A 23,250-nucleotide genomic window follows, 5' to 3' on the forward strand; every position below is an offset into this window, starting at 1 on the left:
ACATATCAACAGGAGGTAATCCACGTGATAGACAGCACATTGACGCCAGCTGCACCAGTTGCACCTACTGCCCCTACTTAGGATCTAAGGAGATGGGATGCCAGAGATGCCCAAGCTTCACTTATTACCTTGTCTCTTAAGAGGTTCATCATACCTCGTATCCATTCCTCCAAGACGAAGCTTGGGATACCTTGGAGAATATGTATTAAGGCAAGGAATGAGCGTAGGAATAGAGTTGGTCACCTCCCCATCTGTAAGCCCCCAAATGAGGAGAGCATGGGGGGGTGTACCAAGGGTTTGAGGGACTGCCACATGGGTGGCATAATGGCTGCCATGTGGGCAGCACAAAGGAGCAAGTACCTGGCAATTGGAGGCCACCATGGTGGACAAAACTGGTATGGATGTGCCACGTGGCTGCCTGCAACTGGAGGCAGCAAGATTGCACAGGGTATCCAGTACAAACAAGGGCGATTACATCAGCGATGATGCTAGCACTGGTACAGATGGCTGATCCAGCAGTACAGACACCTGCAGCAGTGTGTACGGAGGCATGTGCAGAGGGTTCCTGGGCTGGAAGTAGCCTAACAGGAGGCAGAACAGCAGGGACAGCAGAGGCAGCTGTTTGGTGCAGTTTTGGGCTGGCAAAATAGGCCAGAAATAGTCGGGTTTGGCAGGCCTGCCTAGGACCAGGGCCAGCCAACCCTGCCACGTGGACAGGCAGGGCCAGCCAACCCTCTACATATGTGCCCCCACCAGGGGGGTATTCACAGACCAAGAAGTCGGGTGGGGGGGACTCTTTGGTTCGGCCCAACTCCCCCTACCCAGTCGTCTATATTGAGGCGCTTTCAGCCCTATGAAAAGGGGCACTAAGGGCATCATTCCACATCATCTAGAGCAGCTAACAACAAGCAGATTCGAGCAGCAGAACAGGACCTACATGCAGGAGGAGAAAGAAGTGCTGGAGGGCTGCAGACAAAGCTTGGAAGGGCTGCCCACCTAGAGCACGCAGGCTCAAGGATCTAAAAGTGCCAAGGAGATAGTAGGAGAACTTTTTGTAAGATCAGAGGACCACAGTTTGGTGGGACTCTAAATCTCTCTTTTGAAATGTATCCTGTTGTAGGACAGAAATATACCTTTTGTGGATTCTAAATCTCTCTTGTGAAGCACTGTCTATTTACTAGCTTGCACACACACACATAATTGTGAAGTACACATAAGTAAAGAAGTTGTGGATTCTGTAGTTAAACACTGTTAAGACAGGCAATCTCCAAATGCAGAGGCCAGGGCCAAACAAATGGCCAGAAAGGCCAAAACTGGCAAATCTCCAAACACCGAGGTCAGGGCCAAATAAATGGCCAAAAAGGCCATAACTGGCCGACCAGAACTGGCCGACCTAACCGACCAGATCTGGCCGACCAGATGGGTCAGGCCTATAAAAGGCAGTAGCCCCCTGGCTACTCACTTACCTTTTCTGGAACAGGCTGCTGCACACCTGCGCTCCAGCATTTCTACCGCCTCTGCTTCCTCTGCCTCCACTCCTGCATCCTCTCCAGCTTCCTCTACCTCCACTCCTGCATCCTCTGCCTCCACTCCTGCATCCTCTCCGGCTTCCTCTGCCTCCACTCCTGCATCCTCTCCAGCATCCTCTGCCTCCACTCCTGCTTCCGCTCCAGCATCTCGGTCTCCTCTGCCTCAGCTCCAGCATCTCTGCCTCCTCTGCTTCAGCTCCATCATCCTCTCCTGCTGCTGCTCCAGATCAGCATCGACTTATATCTCTACTGCTGCTGTATTATTTTCTCCAGATCTGCAGCAAACCTTTGCTCTTCTGGCAACAGGTTACTGACCCAGATCTGGTTCAGTTCCAGCTAGTGGAGCTAGTGCAGAGCCCACTTCAGTTGGCTGTTCTGGAGGACTGCTGTTTGCTCCCTCCACAGTTTCTTTCTGGAGGACTGCTGTTTGCTCCCTCCACAGTTTCTTTCTCAGATATTTCTTATCTTGTATTGAGTTTCTTTGGTGATATATATTTCTTCTTCAGCTATCATTAGTCTTCAGTGCTGTTTTATTTGTCTCCAAGAACTTTCTTTATATGGTATCAGAGCAAGGTGTGCCTATCGACACCTGAGCCTTGACCTGGAAAGCTTGGAAGATAGATCATCAACTGAAGATGTCTTCTCCTTCTTCCCCGAAGCGATCTCAGCCCGAATCGACCTCTATTCAACCACCACCCTCGTCATATGTCGAGAGAGAGTCTGCAAGGATCGAAGGTAATGAATACCTCTCCAAACTCTTTAAAGAATTTGCTGAATTTCAGAAATGGAAGGAACTTGAAGCAGGTACCCGCACACCCCATGCTGCTTCTTCTCCACGTTTTTCTCCAATACGTCAACAAGGACCTCTATTCAACTCGGAAGAAGCAGAGCAACATTTCAAGTTCGGTGCCGACGAAGAACAAGTATACCCTGACGAAAGAGGACAAGCCGGCATGAGGACAATGGGTTATTCGACAATGCCTATCCCACAAGAATCAGTGCAAGGTATGTTGCCCTATTCCCTTGGTGCAACTCCGTCTGTTATGCAAGGCATAGGAACGAGTAATCAGGAGGACACAAATCCATACATGCATGTGAACACTCGTAGACGAGAAAGGAGAAAAGCGTCAGACAATGAGTTTGCTTTCGGTTCTCATTCTTCCTTCCCTCCCATCCCTCTCATATCTTCCGCTGCCATCTTTCCTCCAGTGGCTTCTCATCCTCCGTCTTCTCCCATGCCACTAGGCTCCTATAGTTTATTTCCCTCTATCTCTCCCGCTGCCCCTTTTTCCCCTCTCATGTCATATCCCACCTCTCATGTTTATCCCTCCCCCTCACGGCCTTCTCCGAATCCTTTTATTCCTTCGGTGGTGCCACCTCTCCCTCCTTCTCACTCCGCTCCTGTTCTGAGTCCTCTCATGCATCCACCGGTTGCTTCTCCCTATCATTCCCTTTCTTCCTCTCACCCTGTCTCTGCACCAGCCAAACATGCTTTTACTGATATGACTCGTTTTAACGGGTCTAATTATACCACATGGTCAAATCTCATGCGCCATGTGCTTGATTCTCAAGACCTATGGAAACTCGTTCAAGGTACTGAACCGCAACCCAATCCTCATGTTTATCCTTATCAGGTAGTTCGCTCGTGGCGACATCGTAATGCCACTGCCATTGTCGAAATCATGCAAGGTCTTTTGCCTGAATTTCACTCTCAATTACAGCATTTTGACCTTGCCTCTGAGCGATGGGCACATCTCACTGACCGCTATGCGGCCCGAGATCGTACTCGTCGCATCAATCTTGACCACGATCTCCAACAATTCCATATCACTATTGACGATGATCTCAAGGTCAAACTGGCAGACTACCGGCGGTTAATTGCTGAATTTGCCACAACTGGTCCTCCCAAATCCAAGGATGACCAAGTTACTTTCTTTTTGGACAAACTCCCGCCCAAGTATTTTAGTTTTATGCAGCAAATCATTTCTCAACCCTCCGTTCCTACTTTTTATGAGTTTGGATGTCAACACTTGCGTTATGCTCGTCTCTACTCTCAGATCCACCAAAAACATAGTGTTCCTGCTTCAGAGGGGGCTCTTCTCTCCGGGATTCAAAAAGATCAACTCAGCTCCGGAAAGCCCTCTCCCACTCCTGACTCCAATAACTCCTCTGGTATTAAACCCGCCTAGCACAACCTTCCCAAAAAGAACCGGTTTTGTCAGCATTGCCAGAAAGCCAGAAAGTTGGGCATGTTGATGACGAATGTCGCTCCAAAGCCAAAGGCATTCTCCCACAGCCCCCCACCACGACTCCTCTGCCACCTCGTTGGCGCCCTAGGAGTAGTCCTCCTCCACCTAACGCTAGCCTTTGGAGACCACAGGGCCATGTCACTAATCATTTCACCCCATCCCCTCCCTGAAGGGCCTGAAGGGGGAAGAAGAGTAAGAGGGAGAGAGTGTGAGAGAGAGAAGACACAAGTGTGTGGGTGTGAAGTGATGAGCCACACCACAAACTCATTAGTTTTTATTAGGATTAGGTTTTACCCTATGACTGTCTTAAGACAGTCATAGATGTCTTATCTTTAATAAAGGGATGGCAATGTGCCTTTACCCCAACAACCTCCCACCTAAAGGCCAATGTGCCTAAAGGGGAGAAAAGAATAAAAATTACAGCAATATACAGTTACTGTATACAAGACCATAAAATAAGAATGGTCTTATCCTAATCCCATGATGTGGCGGCAATGTGCAAACCGCTCTGTAGGCAAGCTCTTAGTGAGCAAATCTGCAGGATTATCATCAGTATGCACCTTCACAAGCTCAAGTCGCTTGTCTTCCAGTACCTCCCTGATGAAATGATATTTCACATCTATGTGCTTGGTCTTCTGATGAAAGACCGGATTCTTTGCCAACATGATAGCACTCTGACTATCACAATGCAAAACTGGCATATCTCCTGTAATGCCCAAGTCTCCCACCAGCCGAGTAAGCCATATTGCTTCCTTGCAAGCCTCAGTGGCTGCAACATATTCAGCTTCAGTAGTTGACAGTGCAATGCATTTCTGCAACCGAGACACCCATGATATAGCACAACCTGCAAATGTGAAAATATAACCAGTAGTAGACTTCCGGTTATCTGCATTCCCTGCATAGTTTGAATCTGTAAAACCATGCACCAATGCATCCTGCCTACCATAGCATATGCACAAGTCTTTGGTACCCTTGAGATACCTCAAGACACCTTTCACTGCTTCCCAGTGCCGCTTGCCTGGATTTGCCATATACCTGCTGATGACTCCCACCGCAAAAGCAATATCCAGACGAGTGGCAACCATGGCATACATCAAAGATCCAACTGCAGATGCATACGGAACCTTGGCCATTTCAGCCTTATCATCATCTGATTTGGGGCTGTCCTTACTGCTGAGTTTTAAATGTGGAGGCAACGGGATACTAATAGACTTCCCCCCCTCCATTTTAAAGCGCTGCAGTACTTTGTCAATGTACTCTTTCTGTGACAGAAACAAAAGTCCCTTGGACCTGTCACGAGTAATCCGCATGCCAAGAATATGATTTGCATCACCCAAGTCTTTCATGTCAAAAGACTTATGCAGTTGTTTCTTCAAAGCACTAATCTCATGCTGAGATTTACTGGCAATAAGCATGTCATCCACATATAGAATGAGTAGCATCAAACTGCCATCCTTTGCCCGTTTGGTGTACAAGCAATGATCGGTCTCACACCTATGATACCCTTGGGACTGCATGAAGGCATCAAACTTCTTGTACCATTCTCTTGGCGCCTGCTTGAGTCCATACAAGCTCCTCTTGAGCTTACACACAAGCTGCTCTTTCCCTTTAACAGCATATCCCTCTGGCTGACTCATATAGATCTCATCATGGAGATCTCCGTGAAGAAAAGCTGTCTTCACATCCATCTGACATAAATCCATGTCGTCATGAGCAACAAGAGCTAACACTGCTCTCAAAGTAGTCATCTTGACTACAGGGGAAAAGATCTCATCAAAGTCAATGCCCTTCTCCTGCTTAAATCCCTTGGCAACCAATCTGGCCTTATACCTCGGTAAAGCATTTGAATCCACTTTGACTTTGTAAACCCACTTGCATGGCAAAACCTTTCTGCCTGCAGGTAGCTGCACCAAGTCCCATGTATCATTTTGAAGTAGGGAGTCCATTTCTGACTGCATGGCTTTCTCCCACTTCTTTTTCTCTGTTCTTCCCATAGCTTCCTTGAAGCTGGAAGGCTCACCACAATCTGTCAGCATGATAAAATCAGCCACATTATTGGCTCCTGGAACAAACCTGGCAGGAGGCCGTTGTACACGGGTGATCCTCCTAACAAAATGTTCCGGATTAGGCTGCTGTCCAGCCTGTTCGTCATGCATGACGGGTGGCTGTACCACCATATCTGGCTGTTCTACAGCCCCATCTGCTGTCATATCCAGTGGTGCATCATTGGCAAAATTATCTGGCTGATTTTCAGCCTGTATACCCTCTTGAACAGGGTTATCTGCAGCAGCCTGCTGCTGCATATAAATGGGCATTCTTTGCTGTCCAACATCATCATAAATAACCCTCCTGTATTCCACAGGTTGCACGGGTTCCTTGTGTACACTATCCTCTTTAAAGATGACATCATTGCTGCGTATAATCTTCTGTTTAACAGGATCCCATAACCTGTACCCCATTTCACCTTCGTCACCATAACCCATAAAGATGCATCTGATAGACTTTGGATCCAGTTTGGTGCGCAGTTCTTTGCGTACATGAGCAAAGCACTCGCAGCCAAATACACGTAAGTGCTTATATGAAGGTGGCTTGCCAGACCACACCTCCTCTGGCACTTTCAACTCCAAAGCCTTGTTTGGCGACCTGTTAATAATGTGAACTGCTGTTTGCACGGCTTCTGCCCAAAAGCCATGGGGTAATGCAGCATAAGACAACATACATCGAACCTTCTCCTGAATAGTTCGATTCATACGCTCACTTGCACCATTTTGAGATGCATTATGAGGGGCTGTGGGTTCCTGTTTGATGCCCTTAGCTTGGCAAAACTGCACAAAAGCATGTGACACATACTCACCCCCATTATCGGATCTGAGGCATTTCAGCCTGCGACCTGTCCGATTCTCAACCTGAGCCACAAACTTCTTGAAAGCATCTAAGGCATCGCCCTTATGCTTCAAGAAATAGACCCACACTTTGCGTGTGGCATCATCAATGAAAGTAATAAAATATTTTGCACCCCCTAGTGATAACTGTGGCATCTCACACAAATCAGTGTGCACTAGATCAAGTGGTGCTCTATTCTGGGGAGTTCTCCTCTTATGAGGAGTCACAGAATGCTTGCCAAATATACAATGATCACAAGTAGGCAAATCTGAAAAAGAAAGAGACGGCAGATAACCCAAACGTGACAGTTCTTGCATTCCTTTAACAGACATGTGTCCCAACCGGCTATGCCACAATGAAACCTTTGGCAGCTCGGTTATGGCAACAACATGATTACCCACACTGGAAACATAAAGAGGGTACAAGGTATCACTCTTAAAACCCTCAGCCACTACAGCCTAGCCATCAGTAATCACCCATTTGGAATCCCCAAATGTGGTGTGGTAACCACTGTCATCCAATAAGCCAGTGCTAATCAGATTTTTCTTGATTTGCGGCACATGGCGGACACCATCAAGCATGAATATGCGTCCATCAGGAAATACTATCTGTATACTGCCAATCCCTGCAATCTGACATGCATAGTTGTTCCCAAGATGAACAACTCCATGAGTACCTGTGTAGGAAGTAAACCACTCCCTATGAGGAGTAACATGAAAAGAAGCACCTGAATCCAAGAGCTAGGTGTGCATGTCATGGCCATCAATAACCAAAGCATGTGCTATTACAGCAGAAGAGCATAAAACATCATGTATGTCACTGTCACTGTCCTCTGCTGCAACATTCACTGCATCCAAGTCATCTGCCTTGGCCTTGCCTTTGCCTTTGCTTCCATTGCCTGCATCCTTTGTTTCAGCCTTCTTGGCTTTCTGATCCCGTATGAACTTGAAGCACTTAGACTTCACATGTCCCTTCTTGCCACAATAAAAGCATTCAATATCCTTTTTGCCACGGGACTGACTGCGGGATTTGGACTTACTAGCAGATCTCCCCTTCTGCTGAGTCCTGCCTCTATCCTGTACCTGCAAGGCATTTGAAGACTTGCTGCTCGCATTATTCTTCCTGCTCATCTCCTCCATAAGGAGAGAGCTCTCTACATCAGCATAAATAAGAGTGACATTCGAATTTGACAGGGTGGTCTTGAAAGTGTCCCAACTCTCAGGGAGGGTACACAGCAAGAAAGTAGCCTTGAACTCCTCATCAAGATTCAATCCCCGTGCAATTAGCTGTGTAAAGATGGCATTGAACTCACTCAAGTGTGAGGTCATAGCTGTACCTTCCTTCATGCGAAGATCAACCAGCTTCTTCAACCAATAAACCTTACTGGCTGAGCTCTTTTGGGCATACAATTCTTCTAGCCTTTGCCATAGACCATAAGAGGTCTTTTCAGCCTGAACATTGAACACAAGAGTGTCAGAAATAGTGAGCATGATAGCTGCCCTTGCAGACAAATCAAGCTCTTCCCAGTCATCAGCTGCCATGTCAGATGGCTTGACACCCTTCACCCTTATGGGCTTAGAAATCTTCTTTAACAGAAGTACATTCAAACACTGTTCTGCCCATAATGCATAATTGTGTGCTCCTTCCAGTTTCTTTATGTTCAGAATTGAAGATTCACTTCCCCCTGATGCCATATCAGATAAGGAAAGTATCTGATTCCCTGGAAGTAAAAAAGACTGAATAAAAAATTCTGATTTCTCAGAAAAAACCTGCTCTATCAAGAGCCAGGAGCACTCACAATAGTGCTGTTTTTTACTGTCAGGAAATCTGCAGCAAAACAGAAAATTCTCCCAGTTACTGTACCTTCTGAAACACTGTACCGTGCTCAAATAGGCATAAAAACAGTAATTTCAGACTGCTGCAGCTGCTCAACAAGTGCTTAACAGTGCATAATCAGCTGACAAAGCACAAACACTGCTGTAAACACTGCTGTACTGGCTGTACTGATCACTTCTCCCACCTCAGATGAGGTATTGCACTGAGTTAATATGCATAAACCACTTGGCAAACACCCAAAAAAAAATGACACTTCAGCCTGTCACAAAACCCGCAACAGAAAATGGGATAAATCCCAAGCAATCACCCTTCTGCCAAGGGGATAAAATGCATCTGAAGATCTCTGTCGGTAACCCAAGTGCTATCAAACAAAATCTGGGCAAAAGCCCCTTGATCTGACACCTGAACCAAGTGAAGAACACCTCAACACTGAGGTAGCATGCAATGTGAAAATCTCTCTGACAAAATCAACCAACAGTGTAATGCATATACTGTCCTGTGTAGAAATGACATACACAGATCCCAACGTACAAACACTCAATGATGAACCTTTTGAGCACTGTCAACGATGGACAGTTAGGGACCGAGTAAACTCGATGCGCCCTGGCCAAGCGTGGCTCAACTGAGGTTCTCTGAGTGTTGAACAAGAAATGTGACCAGCAAGAAAATGTCACCTCGACACTGCGGAAATCGAGGCAAATGTGTGCTCTGTGGCACCACACTACCTCAAGGCATACAAAGCATCAACTGCCAGGCAAAAGCCCTATGATCTGCTCACCCGGAAACTGAGATTCAAGCCCAGTAAAAGCATAAAAGTCCTCTGCAAAATCAAGGCATTTCCTTCACGAAAACAGACAACTGTGCAATCAACCACACAATGTGGTTCTCTTCACCTCAAGCACGAGGTAAATGAAGGTACTTGCTGTACTTTCAAGAAAACACAGTTTTGTGAACTGAAAGATGATCCTGAATCAAGAGCAGAGAGCTCTTTCTCCTTCTTTTTCTTCCCAAAAAAAAATTCTGCTGGCTGTACTTGATGTACCTGCGCACGTGTGCAGAATCCCATAAGAGAGAAGAAAAAAAAAATTTCGACGGTCTCCCTGATGCAGCTCCCTGTACCTGCGGAGTGTAGATCCGTACGGATGTACGGCTCCTGTACGGAGTCCGTACAGCAGGTACGGATGTCCGTACCTGAGCACGCGCTCCGCGCTCTGGCCTTTGCGCGGCCTAGTGCTGTGCACTGGCTGCCCCTGCGCAGGATAGCAGCTAGCAGCTGCTACTGTAGCCCGTGCCCTGCTCTACGCCCTGATCCGCGCCCGCGCCTTGATCTGTGCCCGCGCCCGTGCTGCCGATGCGCCCCGCGCTGCGATGCCTTCGCTGCCTGCAGATCTGCGACGCCCGTCCGTACAGATGTACGGACGACGTACGTCCGTACAACGTCCGTATAGCGCTGTCACCTACTGACCTGCGCTGACGCCTGCTGGCCCGTTGGCCCTTGCAGAGGCTAGGTAGAGGTCGAGGGGTGTGGGTAGGCAAGGGTAGAGGGAGAAGTGGCTCTGATACCAGTTGAAGGGCCTGAAGGGGGAAGAAGAGTAAGAGGGAGAGAGTGTGAGAGAGAGAAGACACAAGTGTGTGGGTGTGAAGTGATGAGCCACACCACAAACTCATTAGTTTTTATTAGGATTAGGTATGACTGTCTTAAGACGGTCATAGATGTCTTATCTTTAATAAATGGGTGGCAATGTGCCTTTACCCCAACACTCCCTTCATCACTCCCGAAGGCCTGTCTGACTGGTCCACTGGAGATTCTCTAGACTTCACTTCTCAAGCCTTGATCCATATCACCGAGCTTGACTCCTCCCCATCCATATCTGGATCAGCGTTTCATACTCTTCCATGTGGCCCTAAAGCCCCTTGGATTGTGGATAGTGGAGCCACTCATCATATGACCCCTCATCATGATTTCTTCATTTCTCGCCAACCGGCAACAGGGGGAGTCCGTTGTGGCAATAACTCTGTCGCTCCTATTCGTGGCGTTGGTTCAATCACATTTGATACCGACAAAGGCCCCAATCTTGCTCACTTGGATCAAGTGTTTAATGTCTCCCAATTAGGGGTCAATCTTCTTTCCGTCCATCAACTTTGCCTTCTTGGCCGCGCGGTGCTATTTTACAAAGATGCATGTCGAAATCAAAGATGAGACATCGGGACTCCGAAGCCCAACCTCATGGTCTGTACCTCATGACACAATTTCTTGAGACTCCCTCCAATACCGGCTCTGAGTTTCATCGGCTTCATGGTCTTGCTACCCTGAAAGATCCAACTGACACAGAACGATTGTGGCATTATCGTCTGGGACATTTGTCCTATGACTCTTTATATGAAATGTCTCAGGATCATTTGGTTGATAGCCTACCTAAATTATCGCGAGACAAAGATATTTGCCGTCCATGCCAATTAGGCAAACAAAGCCGAACTCCTTTTCCTTCTCATTCCACTTCTCGAGCCAGTGAGATATTGCGTCTAATCCACCTCGATATTAGTGGCAAATCTCATGTTCCTTCATTGAATGGCTCACAATATTTCTTCTTAATTGTGGATCTACTTGGGCTCGATTGGTCATAAATCAAACGGGGAAGCCTATTGGGATTGCTCGTAGTGATAATGGTGGTGAATTCATTTCCCATAAATTCACTCACTTCCTTCACGAGCATGGTATCCAACGCCATCTTACATCTCCCAATTCGCCCTCCCAAAATGCTCGTGTCGAAAGGAGACAGCACAAAGTCATGAACATGGCACGCTCCATGCTTTTTGTAGCCGAGTTGCCCGAACGTCTCTGGCCAGAAGCTGTGAATACTTCTGTCTATCTCCTTAATCGTTGCCCTACTCAGCCCATCCCGAACATGACGCCTTTTGAGGCTTTCTATGGCTACCGACCCTCTATTTCTCATATCCGCATCTTTGGATGCCGCGCGTACACTCATACTCCCAATGATACTCGCGGTAAACTAGAACCTCGTGCTGAACTTCTACTTCTCGTTGGCTACTCAGCGGAAGCCAAAGCTTGTCGTTTATTTGATCCTCGCACAAATAAAGTTTTGGTTCGCCGTGATGTGGTCTTCGATGAAAGAGATGTTCTAAAAAATCCCTCTATTCTCCCTGTTGATGACGCACCTACTCCCGTTCCCCCCGAAACCTCTTTCTCTCCCCCCGAAACTTCTTTCTCTCCAACCCATTGCTTCTCCCGTTCCTCGATCCTCTTCTCACGACCCCCTGCCACGCTGGTAGTAGGGAATAGCGGAGCAGGTTGACGTTCTGTTGCGACGACGTGGCATAGTGTTGACGGGCATCTCAGGTTGACGTTCTGCTGCGACGACGTGGCGTAGTGTTGACGGGCATTTACGCAGGCCTTCCTCCATCAGAGCGTTGTCCATCAATGAGCCTACGGGAATTCGATCAGTCAACGAATTCCAGGCCTAGACCTCCCTGGTGGAGCACCGACAGGCGATGACCTGCGTATCATAACTGTCCTGACGAATCGGAGTGGCCGGAACAAAGTCGCAGTTGCAGGCCATATATTTACCATTATAATCCTGAGCGCAGTTAGCAGCAAATGCTTTTGACGTGACAGATTTGCGCACAGAAGAAATAAGGGAAGACGTGACAGATTTGCGCACAGAAGAAATAAAGGAAGGCACGGGATCTTCTGAATGAACGCCCCTACTCAGTCTTCGTGGAGCTTCTAGGGAGCGTTTTTCCTCTTTTATAAAAAAATTCTGAGTTGCAGTCGATTCGTTCTGTACAGCAAGGACTGTCGTTTATCTTTTCTGTATAACAAAAGGGAAATCTTTTTATTTATTTTTTTTTTTTAAAAAACTATTTTCCCTTTTGAAACGATGGAGGCAAAAGGACAAGATTCCACGGTGAATCCTAGTGAGTCTAGAGCACGGTCTACACAACAAATGTCACATCACACAACACCTACTTTGGTCGGTAGGATTTCGGTATTAGAAGATGCTTTACAGCAAATTATGAACCAGCAGCTTCAAGTGAACGCTGGTCAGAATGAGATTAGGGAGATGGTGCAAGCCTTGTCGGCTAGACCATCTAGAATTGATAAGGGCAAAGCTCCAGCAGAGCCAGAGCCCAGTATACATTCATCAGAGCGCGCGAGGGTCAAGGTGCCTAATATTGCTAACTATAGACCGGAGAAGTACGCTGGTCGGATGACCGAGCGCAATTCTAATGTGATCGAGGTTTGGTTACACAAATAGGAAGAAGCCTTCGCCATTTGTGAAATCAGATCTGATCTAAAGAAAATCCGTAAGGCCACTCACCTGTTTATTGAGGCAGCGGATCAATGGTGGATAAAGCAACAGAAGGATCAAGTTGCTCCTACCACCTGGGAAGGGTTTAAAGCTGAATTTAAGAAACACTTTCTTCCACCTGATGAAGAGTCCCGAGCTTGAGATGCTTATAGAAATCTTCGTCAGAGGAGTCTGTCGGTGGCAGAGTACACTGACAAATTCAGGGAATGTGTCATGAAAATAACAGACCCTCTCCCTATGTCGGTTCAGTTAAAAGACTATATCTATGGACTGAACGACAAGATCAAAATGGAAGTTCGGGCTAAATATGTGACTACATTAGATGAATCTATTGCAGTAGCCCTGAACTATGAGGATGCCAGAGGCAGATCTAGTGGATTTGTACAGGCAGGGACTCAGTATGAGTACCCGAGAAAAGGGGGGTTTCAGAGGAAATGGACTTCAAAGGCAAGTGTCTCACAGCCAAGTGGCCAAACCAAGCAGGTGAAGCCGGTTGAGGGACCACCAAAAACAAGTACCACCGTTGGGGTGAAAAGGAAAATAACTCCAATGGCAGCCCGGGCTTAGTCAAAGTCCTCATTGACCCCTGAACAAAAGGAGAAAGCTAGAAAAGAAGGATTGTGCTTCGGCTGCCTTCAACGACATCAGTGGAAAGATTGTCCACTGAATAAAGACCGTCGCACGGCCAATATGATAATATCTGAATGCGACGCGGAAATGCAGGAGAGTCCCAATGCGGAACATATGCAGAGGCAATTGGCGGGACCTTCTCAGAGGTTAGTATCTGTGTTGTTAAGTGTGTCTGTTACTAAGTTAGTAAGCGGTGCACCTGATAACATCCTTTCCAAGCCCGCAGCAACGGGGTATACGGTTTTCGATGAGCCCGAGTTGATTAAAATGAAAGGGCAAGTAGCCAGTCATGATGTGATTGTGTTGTTTGACTCAGCGTCAACACACAATGTAATCAACTCAAAGCTTATTAAGAGGCTCAAGTTGAAAACTAGTCCGTCTGACTATGCTTATACAGTCAGGATGGCGGACGGAAGTTCAACTGAAGTATGGGACCAAAGGGTTACCCAGTTGGAACTTCGAATTCAGGACGATGTTGAGAAGCTGGACTTTGAATTGACCAGACTTGCTCACGCAGATATAGCCCTAGGCATGGCTTGGCATTTTCGGAAAAATCCAGCCATTGATTGGAAGAAGCATATTTACCAGTTCAAGATGAACGGGGTAGAATATGTTTTGCGAGGTGAGAGGGATTTACCTCGAGGACCACTGATTTCAGCCATGAAATTCGGAGGACTCCGAAAGAGTTTATGTGTCTGTGTATAGCATCGGTAGAGTCGATTGATAATGCATCGACTAGCACTGAGGCTACCCAAGATGGGAAGATGGCCGAGTTGGCTAAAGAGATATCAGAGAAGTTCTCTGAATGTTTTAGGGATGAACTACCTTATGGGTTACCTCCAGAGCGAAAAGTTCAGCATAAAATTGAACTGATCCCAGGGGCAGAACCTGTAAATAGACCTCCCTATAGAATGAGTTTTACTGAAGAGGCGGAGGTGCGTAGACAACTAGAAGAATACCTCAAGTTGGGGCAGATTCAACCAAGTTTCTCACCTTTTGCTTCGCCACTGATATTAAAGAAGAAAAAGGATGATACGTTTCGCCTCTGTATAGATTACAAAGCATTGAATAATATCACTGTTAAGCACAGGTATCCGATGGCTCGGATTGATGATTTGCTAGATGCATTACATGGAGCCGTGATTTTCAGCAAGATAGATCTTAAGTGTGGCTACCATCAGATCCGGATTAGAGCCGAGGATGTGCATAAAACCGCTTTTAGAAGCAGGTTTGGTCATTATGAGTTTTTGGTAATGCCCTTCGGACTTACCAATGCTCCAGCGACATTCGTCATGCTTATGAACGATTTACTACGTCCGTATATAGGAAAGTTCGTAGTACATTTTATTGACGATATCCTGATATTTAGTAAAAGTATTACTGAGCATCGTGAACACTTAAGAGTAGTGTTCAGTACTTTGAGGAAAGCCAGTCTTTATGTAAATAAAAAGAAAACTATACTGTGTATGGTTAGACTTGAATATTTAGGATTCATAATTACTCCACAAGGGGTAGAAATGGATCCAAAGAAAGTGGCTGCGATACTGACTTGGCCAATCCCTCAGAGTCTGACCGCGTTGCGATCATTCTTGGGATTTGTCCAGTTTTATAGAAGGCATATCAAAGGATATTCCGAAATAGTATCGCCATTGACTGATCTGACCTCGGATAAAGTACCTTTTATATGGGGGCAGAATCAACAAGAAAGTTAACACCATAAAACAAGCTGTGGTCACAGGACCGGTGTTAAAAATAGTTGATCCCTAGAAACCGTTGAAACCGATGCAAGTGGCATTGCGGTAGGAGCAGTTCTCCTTCAAGAGGGAAGGCCAGTAGCCTTTGAAAGCAAGAAGCTTTCTCCCTCTCAAAGGAATTGGCCAACTCATGAATTGGAGTTGTATGCTATTATCCATGCTTTGAAAACATGGAGGCATTATTTGTATGGTTCAGAGTTTTATGTGGATGTGGATCATGATACTCTGAAACATTTTAGTAAACAGCCTGACTTGAGGGGCCGCCAAGCTAGGTAGGCATAGCTCATGCAGGAGTTTAATTTAACGATTCGGTACCGAAGAGGAAAAGATAATAAGGTGGCTGATGCGTTGTCTCGCATTATGCACAACCTGAGTTTCACGGTATTAGAGAGTGCTCTAATGACCGAGATCAGAGAAACTCAAAAAGTGGACGAGTTTGTCCAGAGCTTGTGGCCTAAGGCTCGTGTTAAAACCCGGGGAAAATGAAAAGGATGACCTGGCATCCAGAAAAGGCCAAACTTATGCAAGATATACCATAAGGGATGGTATGCTAGAAAGAAATGGCAAGGTTGTAGTACCTAGTCAGAATGATCTCAGGCAGAGAGTCATTCGACAGTACCATGATAGCCCGTGTGCGGGACATCCACGGATCGAGAAGACATGATCTCGTGAAGCGAGATTTCTTTTGGCCAAAGATGAAAAAGCATATTCATGAATATGTGACACGGTGTTTTTCGTGTCAGGTAAGCAAGGCCGGGCGGGTGAAGCCACCCGGACTTTAACAGCCCTTGGAGATACCACTAAGTAAGTGGGAGAGCATTTCCATGGACTTTATTGTAGGGCTGCCTATAACACAAGGAGGGTATGATTCTATCCTTGTGGTGGTTGATCGTCTAACCAAGATGGCTCACTTCATTCCGACTAGGGAGTCTGTTAGTGCCCCGCAGGTGGCGGATTTATTTTTTAGACATATATTTCATCTGCATGGATTGCCTAGATCCATAGTGTCAGACAGAGATGTCAGATTTACCGGTCATTTTTGAACAGCAGTATTCGAGACACTAAGGACTGAGTTGGGAATGAGTAGTGGGGATCATCCTAAGACGGATGGTCAGACGGAGAGAGTCAACCAGACTTTAGAGGATATGCTGAGGGCATATGTGTCATTGAGGCAACATACATGGGACAAGTGGTTGCCATTGTTGGAGTTTGCCTACAATGATAGAAAACATTCCTCTACAACCACCAGGGTGTAAGGTGCACCCAGTGTTTCATGTTTCTCGTTTAAAGAAATTTTTGCATATTGGTGACTCACTAATCGAAGGTGTGGTTTTGTTTCAGAAGATAGAGGATAATGCAAGACACAAACCAACAAGAATCCTGGACCGAGGAACAATGCAAATACGAAATTGGAAGATACCCATGGTGTTGGTTGCATGGCATGGTCAGCCTCTATCGGAAGCTACCTGGGAATCCGTATACCAGTTACGGAGAGTGTTCCTAGATTTCATCATCGAGGACGCTGATGCTTGAAGAGGGAAGGAATGTTATGCTCTAGCCGAGATAGCATGACCTCGGAAAGATCGGTGGGCATTTTCTCTTAGATGACCGACTTTGGTAATATTTAATGTGCGTAAATGAAATGGTCAAGAGAAGTAACTGCCAAGGTCCTAGCTCAGGGTGAAATGGCATTGACTAGGTGGTTCTGAGTGCTAAGGCCTAGGTGCACCTAAATGTGCAATAATGCCAAGGGGCAAAAGGTTTAAATGTGCCCCAAGAGAGGGGTAAATGGTGCACCAAGTGAAAAAGGCTAAAATGATGACATGTGGCAAGGGGGAACCATCTAGGGAGTTGTGGGTCTTGTGGATATGCATTAGGAAAAACAAAAGAGACGTATTTGTTGGAAAAAAAATGCGATCCATGAGAGTATGGCTGGGTGGAAATAACTAGTGCCATCGCCCGTGATCTGAGAGAGAGTTAGAATAGAGATTGTGTCATCATGCCATGGAACAGGAGCTTGAGAGCATTGATCGCAATGAGACCTGGATTTTGGTCGATCGACCCAGTCACAAAAAGGTCATAGGAACAAAGTGGATCTTTCGAACAAAACTCAAAGCAGATGGAACACTGGACAAGTACAAGTGCAAGGATTTCGCCAAAAACATGGTATCGATTATAAGGAAACCTTTGCACCTACTGCTCGATTAACATCCTTTCGCCTTCTCCTCGCCCTAGCCGCTCATCACAGCTGGTCTATCTATCAGATGGATGTCAAGAGTGCCTTTCTCAATGGCTACCTCGATGAGGAAGTCTATGTGGCTCCCCCACCAGGTTTTTCTCCTCCTGGCCATGAAAATAAGGTATTCCGTCTCCGCAAAGCTCTTTATGGGCTTAAACAAGCACCTCGGTCCGTTTCATTCCACTCCTTTTGATCCGAATTTATATATACATCAATCTTCAGAGGGGGTCTGCTTTATCTTACTTTACGTGGATGATCTTTTGCTTTTGGGCTCTACCACCACCACACTTCAATTCATTAAAACACAACTCAGCACCACATTTGAGATGACCGATCTCGGTCTTCTCTCCTATTTCTTGGGCATGGAAGTTGTCCAGCATTCTGGTAAGTATCTTTGTTTCTCAACAGAAATATGCTCTTCAACTCCTTGATCAGATCATTCCCCACGAGCCTAAGCTAGCTGCCACTCCCTTGGATCCCACAGTCAAGCTCTCAAAAGACTTGGACAAGCACACTCATTGGCATGCATGTATTCGTATCTTGCAGTTCATACGTGGTACTTACTCTTATGGTTTACATTTCAGACCAGGACTAACACTACAGGGATACACTGATTCCGACTGGGCTGGCGACTCGGACAATCGCCATTCTCATGGCAGCTACATTTTCTCGTTCGGCTCGGCACCTGTTTCTTGGTCCAGCCGTAAACAAGAAACTGTTGCTGGATTTTCTACTGAGGCTGAATACCGGGCCTTGTATGATTGTACCACAGAGGCCATATATCTCCGACAATTTCTAGCAGAGCTACACTTTCCTTGTACTAAACCAACGGTCCTCTACGTCGACAACAAAAGTGCCATCGCTCTCGCCGGCAATCCCATTTTCTCCAACCGCACCAAACATGTTGGCGTACACTTTCATTTTACTCACGAGCAAGTGGAATTGGGTACTATTCGATTGATATATGTTCCAGCTGCCGATAATCATGCTGACATTCTTACCAAGCCGGTTAACCGACCTATTCTTGAGCATCTTAGCCCACAGCTTGGGATTGGTGTACCGCCTCCTTCTCCTTAGCAGTATTTGTATACTTGTGCTTAAGGAAGCGAACAAATCCCCTGCGAGGGCACTCCTTAAGTACCTCTCTTTCTGTACTTTCTGATTGTACCATCACTACTGGGCATTTAGCGAAGATGAAAACCTACGTTGTAGGCATCTCCATCTAAATGAAAACCCTCTTGTCGAAAAAAAAAAAAAAAACAAGAAGGCTGATGAAGAAGATAGATCACCCCTAGAACCATTTTTTGATAACCCCTGGAGCCATTCTACCTTGGACATTGAGAGGGGGTGTTAAGACAGGCAATCTCCAAATGCAGAGGCCAGGGCCAAACAAATGGCCAGAAAGGCCAAAACTGGCAAATCTCCAAACACCGAGGTCAGGGCCAAATAAATGGCCAAAAAGGCCATAACTGGCCGACCAAAACTGGCCGACCAGATCTGGCCGACCTAACCAACCAGATCTGGCCGACCAGATGGGTCAGGCCTATAAAAGGCAGTAGCCCCCTGGCTACTCACTTACCTTTTCTGGAACAGGCTGCTGCACACCTGCGCTCCAGCATTTCTGGAAGAGGTTACCGCACAGATGTTGATGGAGGCAATAATGTGTGCAACACAATGCCCCACCAAGACCTTGAAAATTGTGACTCCCTTTGAGGCTTTGTATAACAGAAAACCCAAGGTGGACTACCTCAGGGTGTTTGGCTGTGCACAATGCTAGTCAATTGAGAAGCAAGTGGGATGATTATGCAATTAACAACATTTTTGTTGGATACAATAGAGAGAGCACGGCTTACTGTCTCTACAATCCTCAGACAATAAGCATTTTCATTAGTAGAGATGTGATTTTTTGCAAAACACTCAGATCAGCCCATGAGCTTGATAGACAGCCGCATATATGTACTCAAGATGTGTTTGAAAAAATACTTCCACTCACAGTTTGAGGCACTTCAACGCAGCCAGTAGATGATCAAAATATTCAGCCTGCACATGTTGATGCACATCAGCCTTAAATGCTACAGATCAGGTCCAAGATCAGCCTATCACACAGGAGGATGTGCAAGAGGTTGTCAGAGAGGAGAGGTTTTCTTAACAAGAAGCTACAAATTAGTTGAAACTTTCTTTAGAACAATCTCTAGATGTGCAGGACAGCACACTCTTAGCCCCTCTCTCCAGTAGGACAAGGGTTGGTTCAAGAGGGACAAGTGGAGTAAGCTTTGCTGATTCAGCTTGGATGAGTACCCCTATAAGATATAGATGAACTAAGCCGTTAGAATTGAATGCTCAAGACAATGAGCATTGGATGAGGTGCAGTTAGAATTGGATTCTATCAGGAAGAACAATAAATGGGAACTGGTGGATTCTCCCATAGGGAAGAAAGCTCTTGGGACAAAGTGGGCGTATGAGATCAATAGAAGATATGATGTTACCATTGACAAGTACAAGGCAAGGCTGGTTGCCAAGGGCTATTCTCAGCAAAAGGGATAGATTATGATGAAACCTTTGCCCCCACTTCCAAGATACTGACCACAGGCACAAACTAAGAAAAATTTGAAGGATTTAGGAATGATCTTGAAGCTGCATTTAAGATGTCTCATATGGGGCTTTTGCTAATGTTTGGGCATTAACGGATGAAAGCATTGTGCTCAAACAGTCAAAATACATTGAGGGATTGCAGTTTTCAGGACTGCAAGCCTATTTCATGATACCTTTTGATGCTCTTGTATGCAGTCAAGCTGTTGGATGCCTTATTTATCTCTGCAATACCCGAACAGATATTCAGTTCAGTGTATCCCAATTGAGCGGGTAAATGCTCAGCCCAAAGACACACCATTCATGTGCTATAAAGCATGTTTTCAAATATTTGCAGGGTACTCGGTCTCTGAATTGCATGCTTCAGTGATTCAGATTGGGCTGGCGATAATGATACCAGACACTCCTCCAAGTGGAAACTTTATTGGCAGTTCATGCATTTCTTGGCTGAGCAAGAAACAATCCACCATGGCAACATCATCTTGCAAAGCTCTACACATAACTCACCAGAGAGGATTTAATACATCTCTACACATACAAAGCTATCCAAGCATGACATTGTTCTTCGATATCCCCAAGACACCTTTGATGAACTAACTGCCATTTCTACGCTTCACGAAATCCCTACTAAGCTAGATCTATTCTCAGGCCAAGCTGTAGACGGCAAAGCAGCAGTGAGGCGTGCAGTATTGTGACAGATGCTGACACAATTTAATCTTATTCAGCACGCACTACATCATTTTACAAGAACTTGCTTTCCACATCCCAGTTCGGGTGGTCAACCCCCAGCGTTTTCTGGTCAATCGCCTCTCCTACTGTCTGATTGAAAGTCCCAATCAAGTGCAATCTTAGTTCATATAAATCAAACATGATCTGATAAGATCATTTCCAACGATAAGAGCCCCGCAGTTGCACAGGTGGGACTCGTAGTTCGGATACATTAAAAAAAGTACCCTCTTGCAGTGCTATCAAAGTTGAGGGCACAGGACGCAAATCCGCAGAGCTTTCACTAGTAACGTTGAGGGCAGTTATCAAAGTTGAGGGCACAGAAAGCAAATCCGCAGAGCTTTCACTAGTAGACTGTTCATCATGTCTTTACTTCAGAAAGATTATCATTAGCCGGGGCCAGCTACTGGAGATTGTGATAGAAACTTGCTCTAGAAAACTCCCGCGTTCGCCAGTGCTCTCTCACCATTCTTAGCTGCCTACGGTAAACTTTCTCCGTAATAATTCACGATTATACTGTCTAAGGAGACCTTTTACAAAATATACATGTGATGCCTGTACAGACGTCTTTAAATCCAGGCTAAATACTCCTGCGATTGGCAAATTTCTTGAACGCAAACCTGCGACTTTTGACTCGGCTATACTATAAGCATACCAATTGACACTAACCGCATATATTGCCTAGTTACGAACGAGCCAAGAGCTAAGAATTGTACCATTTCCCGTAATACAACTAGCTTCGATCTATATCGAATGCAAGCCATCGTTAATATACAAAATACATAGCTTGGCAAAGAGAGGAAAAACCTTTCGATTCTCACATAATGTTTCGAAACCAGGATAGGTTGAATGGCCGCTACTCTCCCACCCCATCCGTGGAGCGAAATGCTTACTCTCTAAGTGCTGGCAGAGGCATAGCTATAAAGAAAGTCACTACAAGCGTCGATGATTGACAAACATCAAAAAATCTTTTGAACAATGGGACGCCAAACTCGAAATTTGCAACAGATTCTCTGAAATGATATTCCCTGAAACAAGGATGCAAAGGCAGATAAGATCGAATATAGATAGATGAATTTTCTAAGTTATAGATCATCCAAAGATTTAAAGATGACAAAGAAGAAGGAAGCCAATTGATAAAAGCATACAACCTGGATAAATAGAACTGCTTACGTGGAGCACAATTCTTACACACACGACAAAGCCCACTCTAATATTCACACTTAGGGGCTCTCTCATGCCATCAGAGCTCTCCGACCAATGTGCTCCATTGTCGGCTCTCCCTTTCAACCTACGTTTTCAGAGTCTTGACCTCAAATCTTGATCACCTTGACGAAGAAAGCAAGAAAAATCTTGAAGAAGATGGTTATGTCTATTAGGACAAGTCTTACTCCAAACGTTGAGGCTCATATGGTCGCACAATCATCTTTTTCCATTTTTCTATTGCAAAATTAATTGCAACAAACTTGCATAAAGTCCTCTCCATATTCTCCTCAAATAACATTACATTTCTCTTGGGTTCGATAATCAGTACCGTGATGTCGCCTCTTGATACTTGAAAGTATATTTTCATCTCGATCCCAAAGAGTTCTATGCCCGTTCTATGTGCTTGCATATAACAAATGTCACATTGTAAGATAGCATAGCACCCAATGTTTCAAAGTCTCCATGTGGATATTTTAAGTGTACTTCAGGACTGATCACATCGGTGATTATCACTACGCATCTTCTCTCACCACAATGTTGAAAATAACACATATTCATAGGGTCAAGACTATGAATTTGCCCAAAGGCTAGGTCAATGCACGATCGGGTGTAGACAATCACAAAATTATTTTAGCGGAAGTTTTGGGGTCGTGAAGTGATGCACTAGTGGGGGATATTGTGAATTTTGAGCGGACTTGCACTCTCATCGAAATTTTTCCTGGTGTAATAATATGATGCAATCTGTCAAAACTTGTTGTTCTGAACACCACATAGCTTGGCACATGCCACTACATGAGTAGTTATGCCCTCCTTTGTGCCTGTGCTACATCTTTGTGCATCACACTATCGATAGTCTATCTTGCCACATCTACCCGGAGCTTGCCACCTATCATCTACCCATAGCTCGCCATCTATCATCTACCTATAGCTTGTCACCTATCATCTACACATTGATGTAGATTCACAACCACCGCAACGGAGCAACCACCGCACTGGATCTTAGAGTTATTTTAGTAGTGGTTGTAGCTACTCCTAATTAAACCAAAGAGAATGTATTTACCTTAATTGGTTAGGTCACATGAGACCCACATTGGAGTCCCACAATTATTCATATATTTCACATCAAGGAGTCCCCTTTCATGCCTTGAGGGGTCCTTTTCAGGGGCAATGGCCATATTGACATGCCACATATGTGGCATGTCAATACTGGCCTTGCTCTTAGCACTAGTGGTAGCATAATAGGACATAAAAGTGCCCTTAAAAATCACAACCCGATCC

At 45.6% G+C, this 23,250-nt stretch overlaps 1 protein-coding gene across 3 annotated transcripts in view; it reads right to left on the minus strand.

Annotated features, from left to right (window-relative positions):
- LOC147895945 (uncharacterized) overlaps window positions 1-21,858 on the minus strand; it is a 40,975-nt gene extending 19,117 nt beyond the window's left edge. For all 3 annotated transcript variants that reach the window (XR_015541892.1, XR_015541893.1, XM_087382664.1), the window contains exon 1: window positions 21,574-21,858. Coding sequence is in view for 1 of the 3 variants with exons in the window: in XM_087382664.1 (XP_087238790.1) it covers window positions 21,574-21,639 (66 nt within the window). In the remaining 2 variants the exon portion in view is untranslated. The remainder of the gene's footprint in view (window positions 1-21,573) is intronic.
- Between the last annotated feature and the right edge of the window lie 1,392 nt (window positions 21,859-23,250).

This window comes from Dipteris shenzhenensis, chromosome 12 (assembly GCF_047967505.1).
Source record: "Dipteris shenzhenensis isolate YYH24624 ecotype China chromosome 12, Dip_SZ_1.0, whole genome shotgun sequence".
NCBI classification, from domain to species: domain Eukaryota; kingdom Viridiplantae; phylum Streptophyta; class Polypodiopsida; order Gleicheniales; family Dipteridaceae; genus Dipteris; species Dipteris shenzhenensis.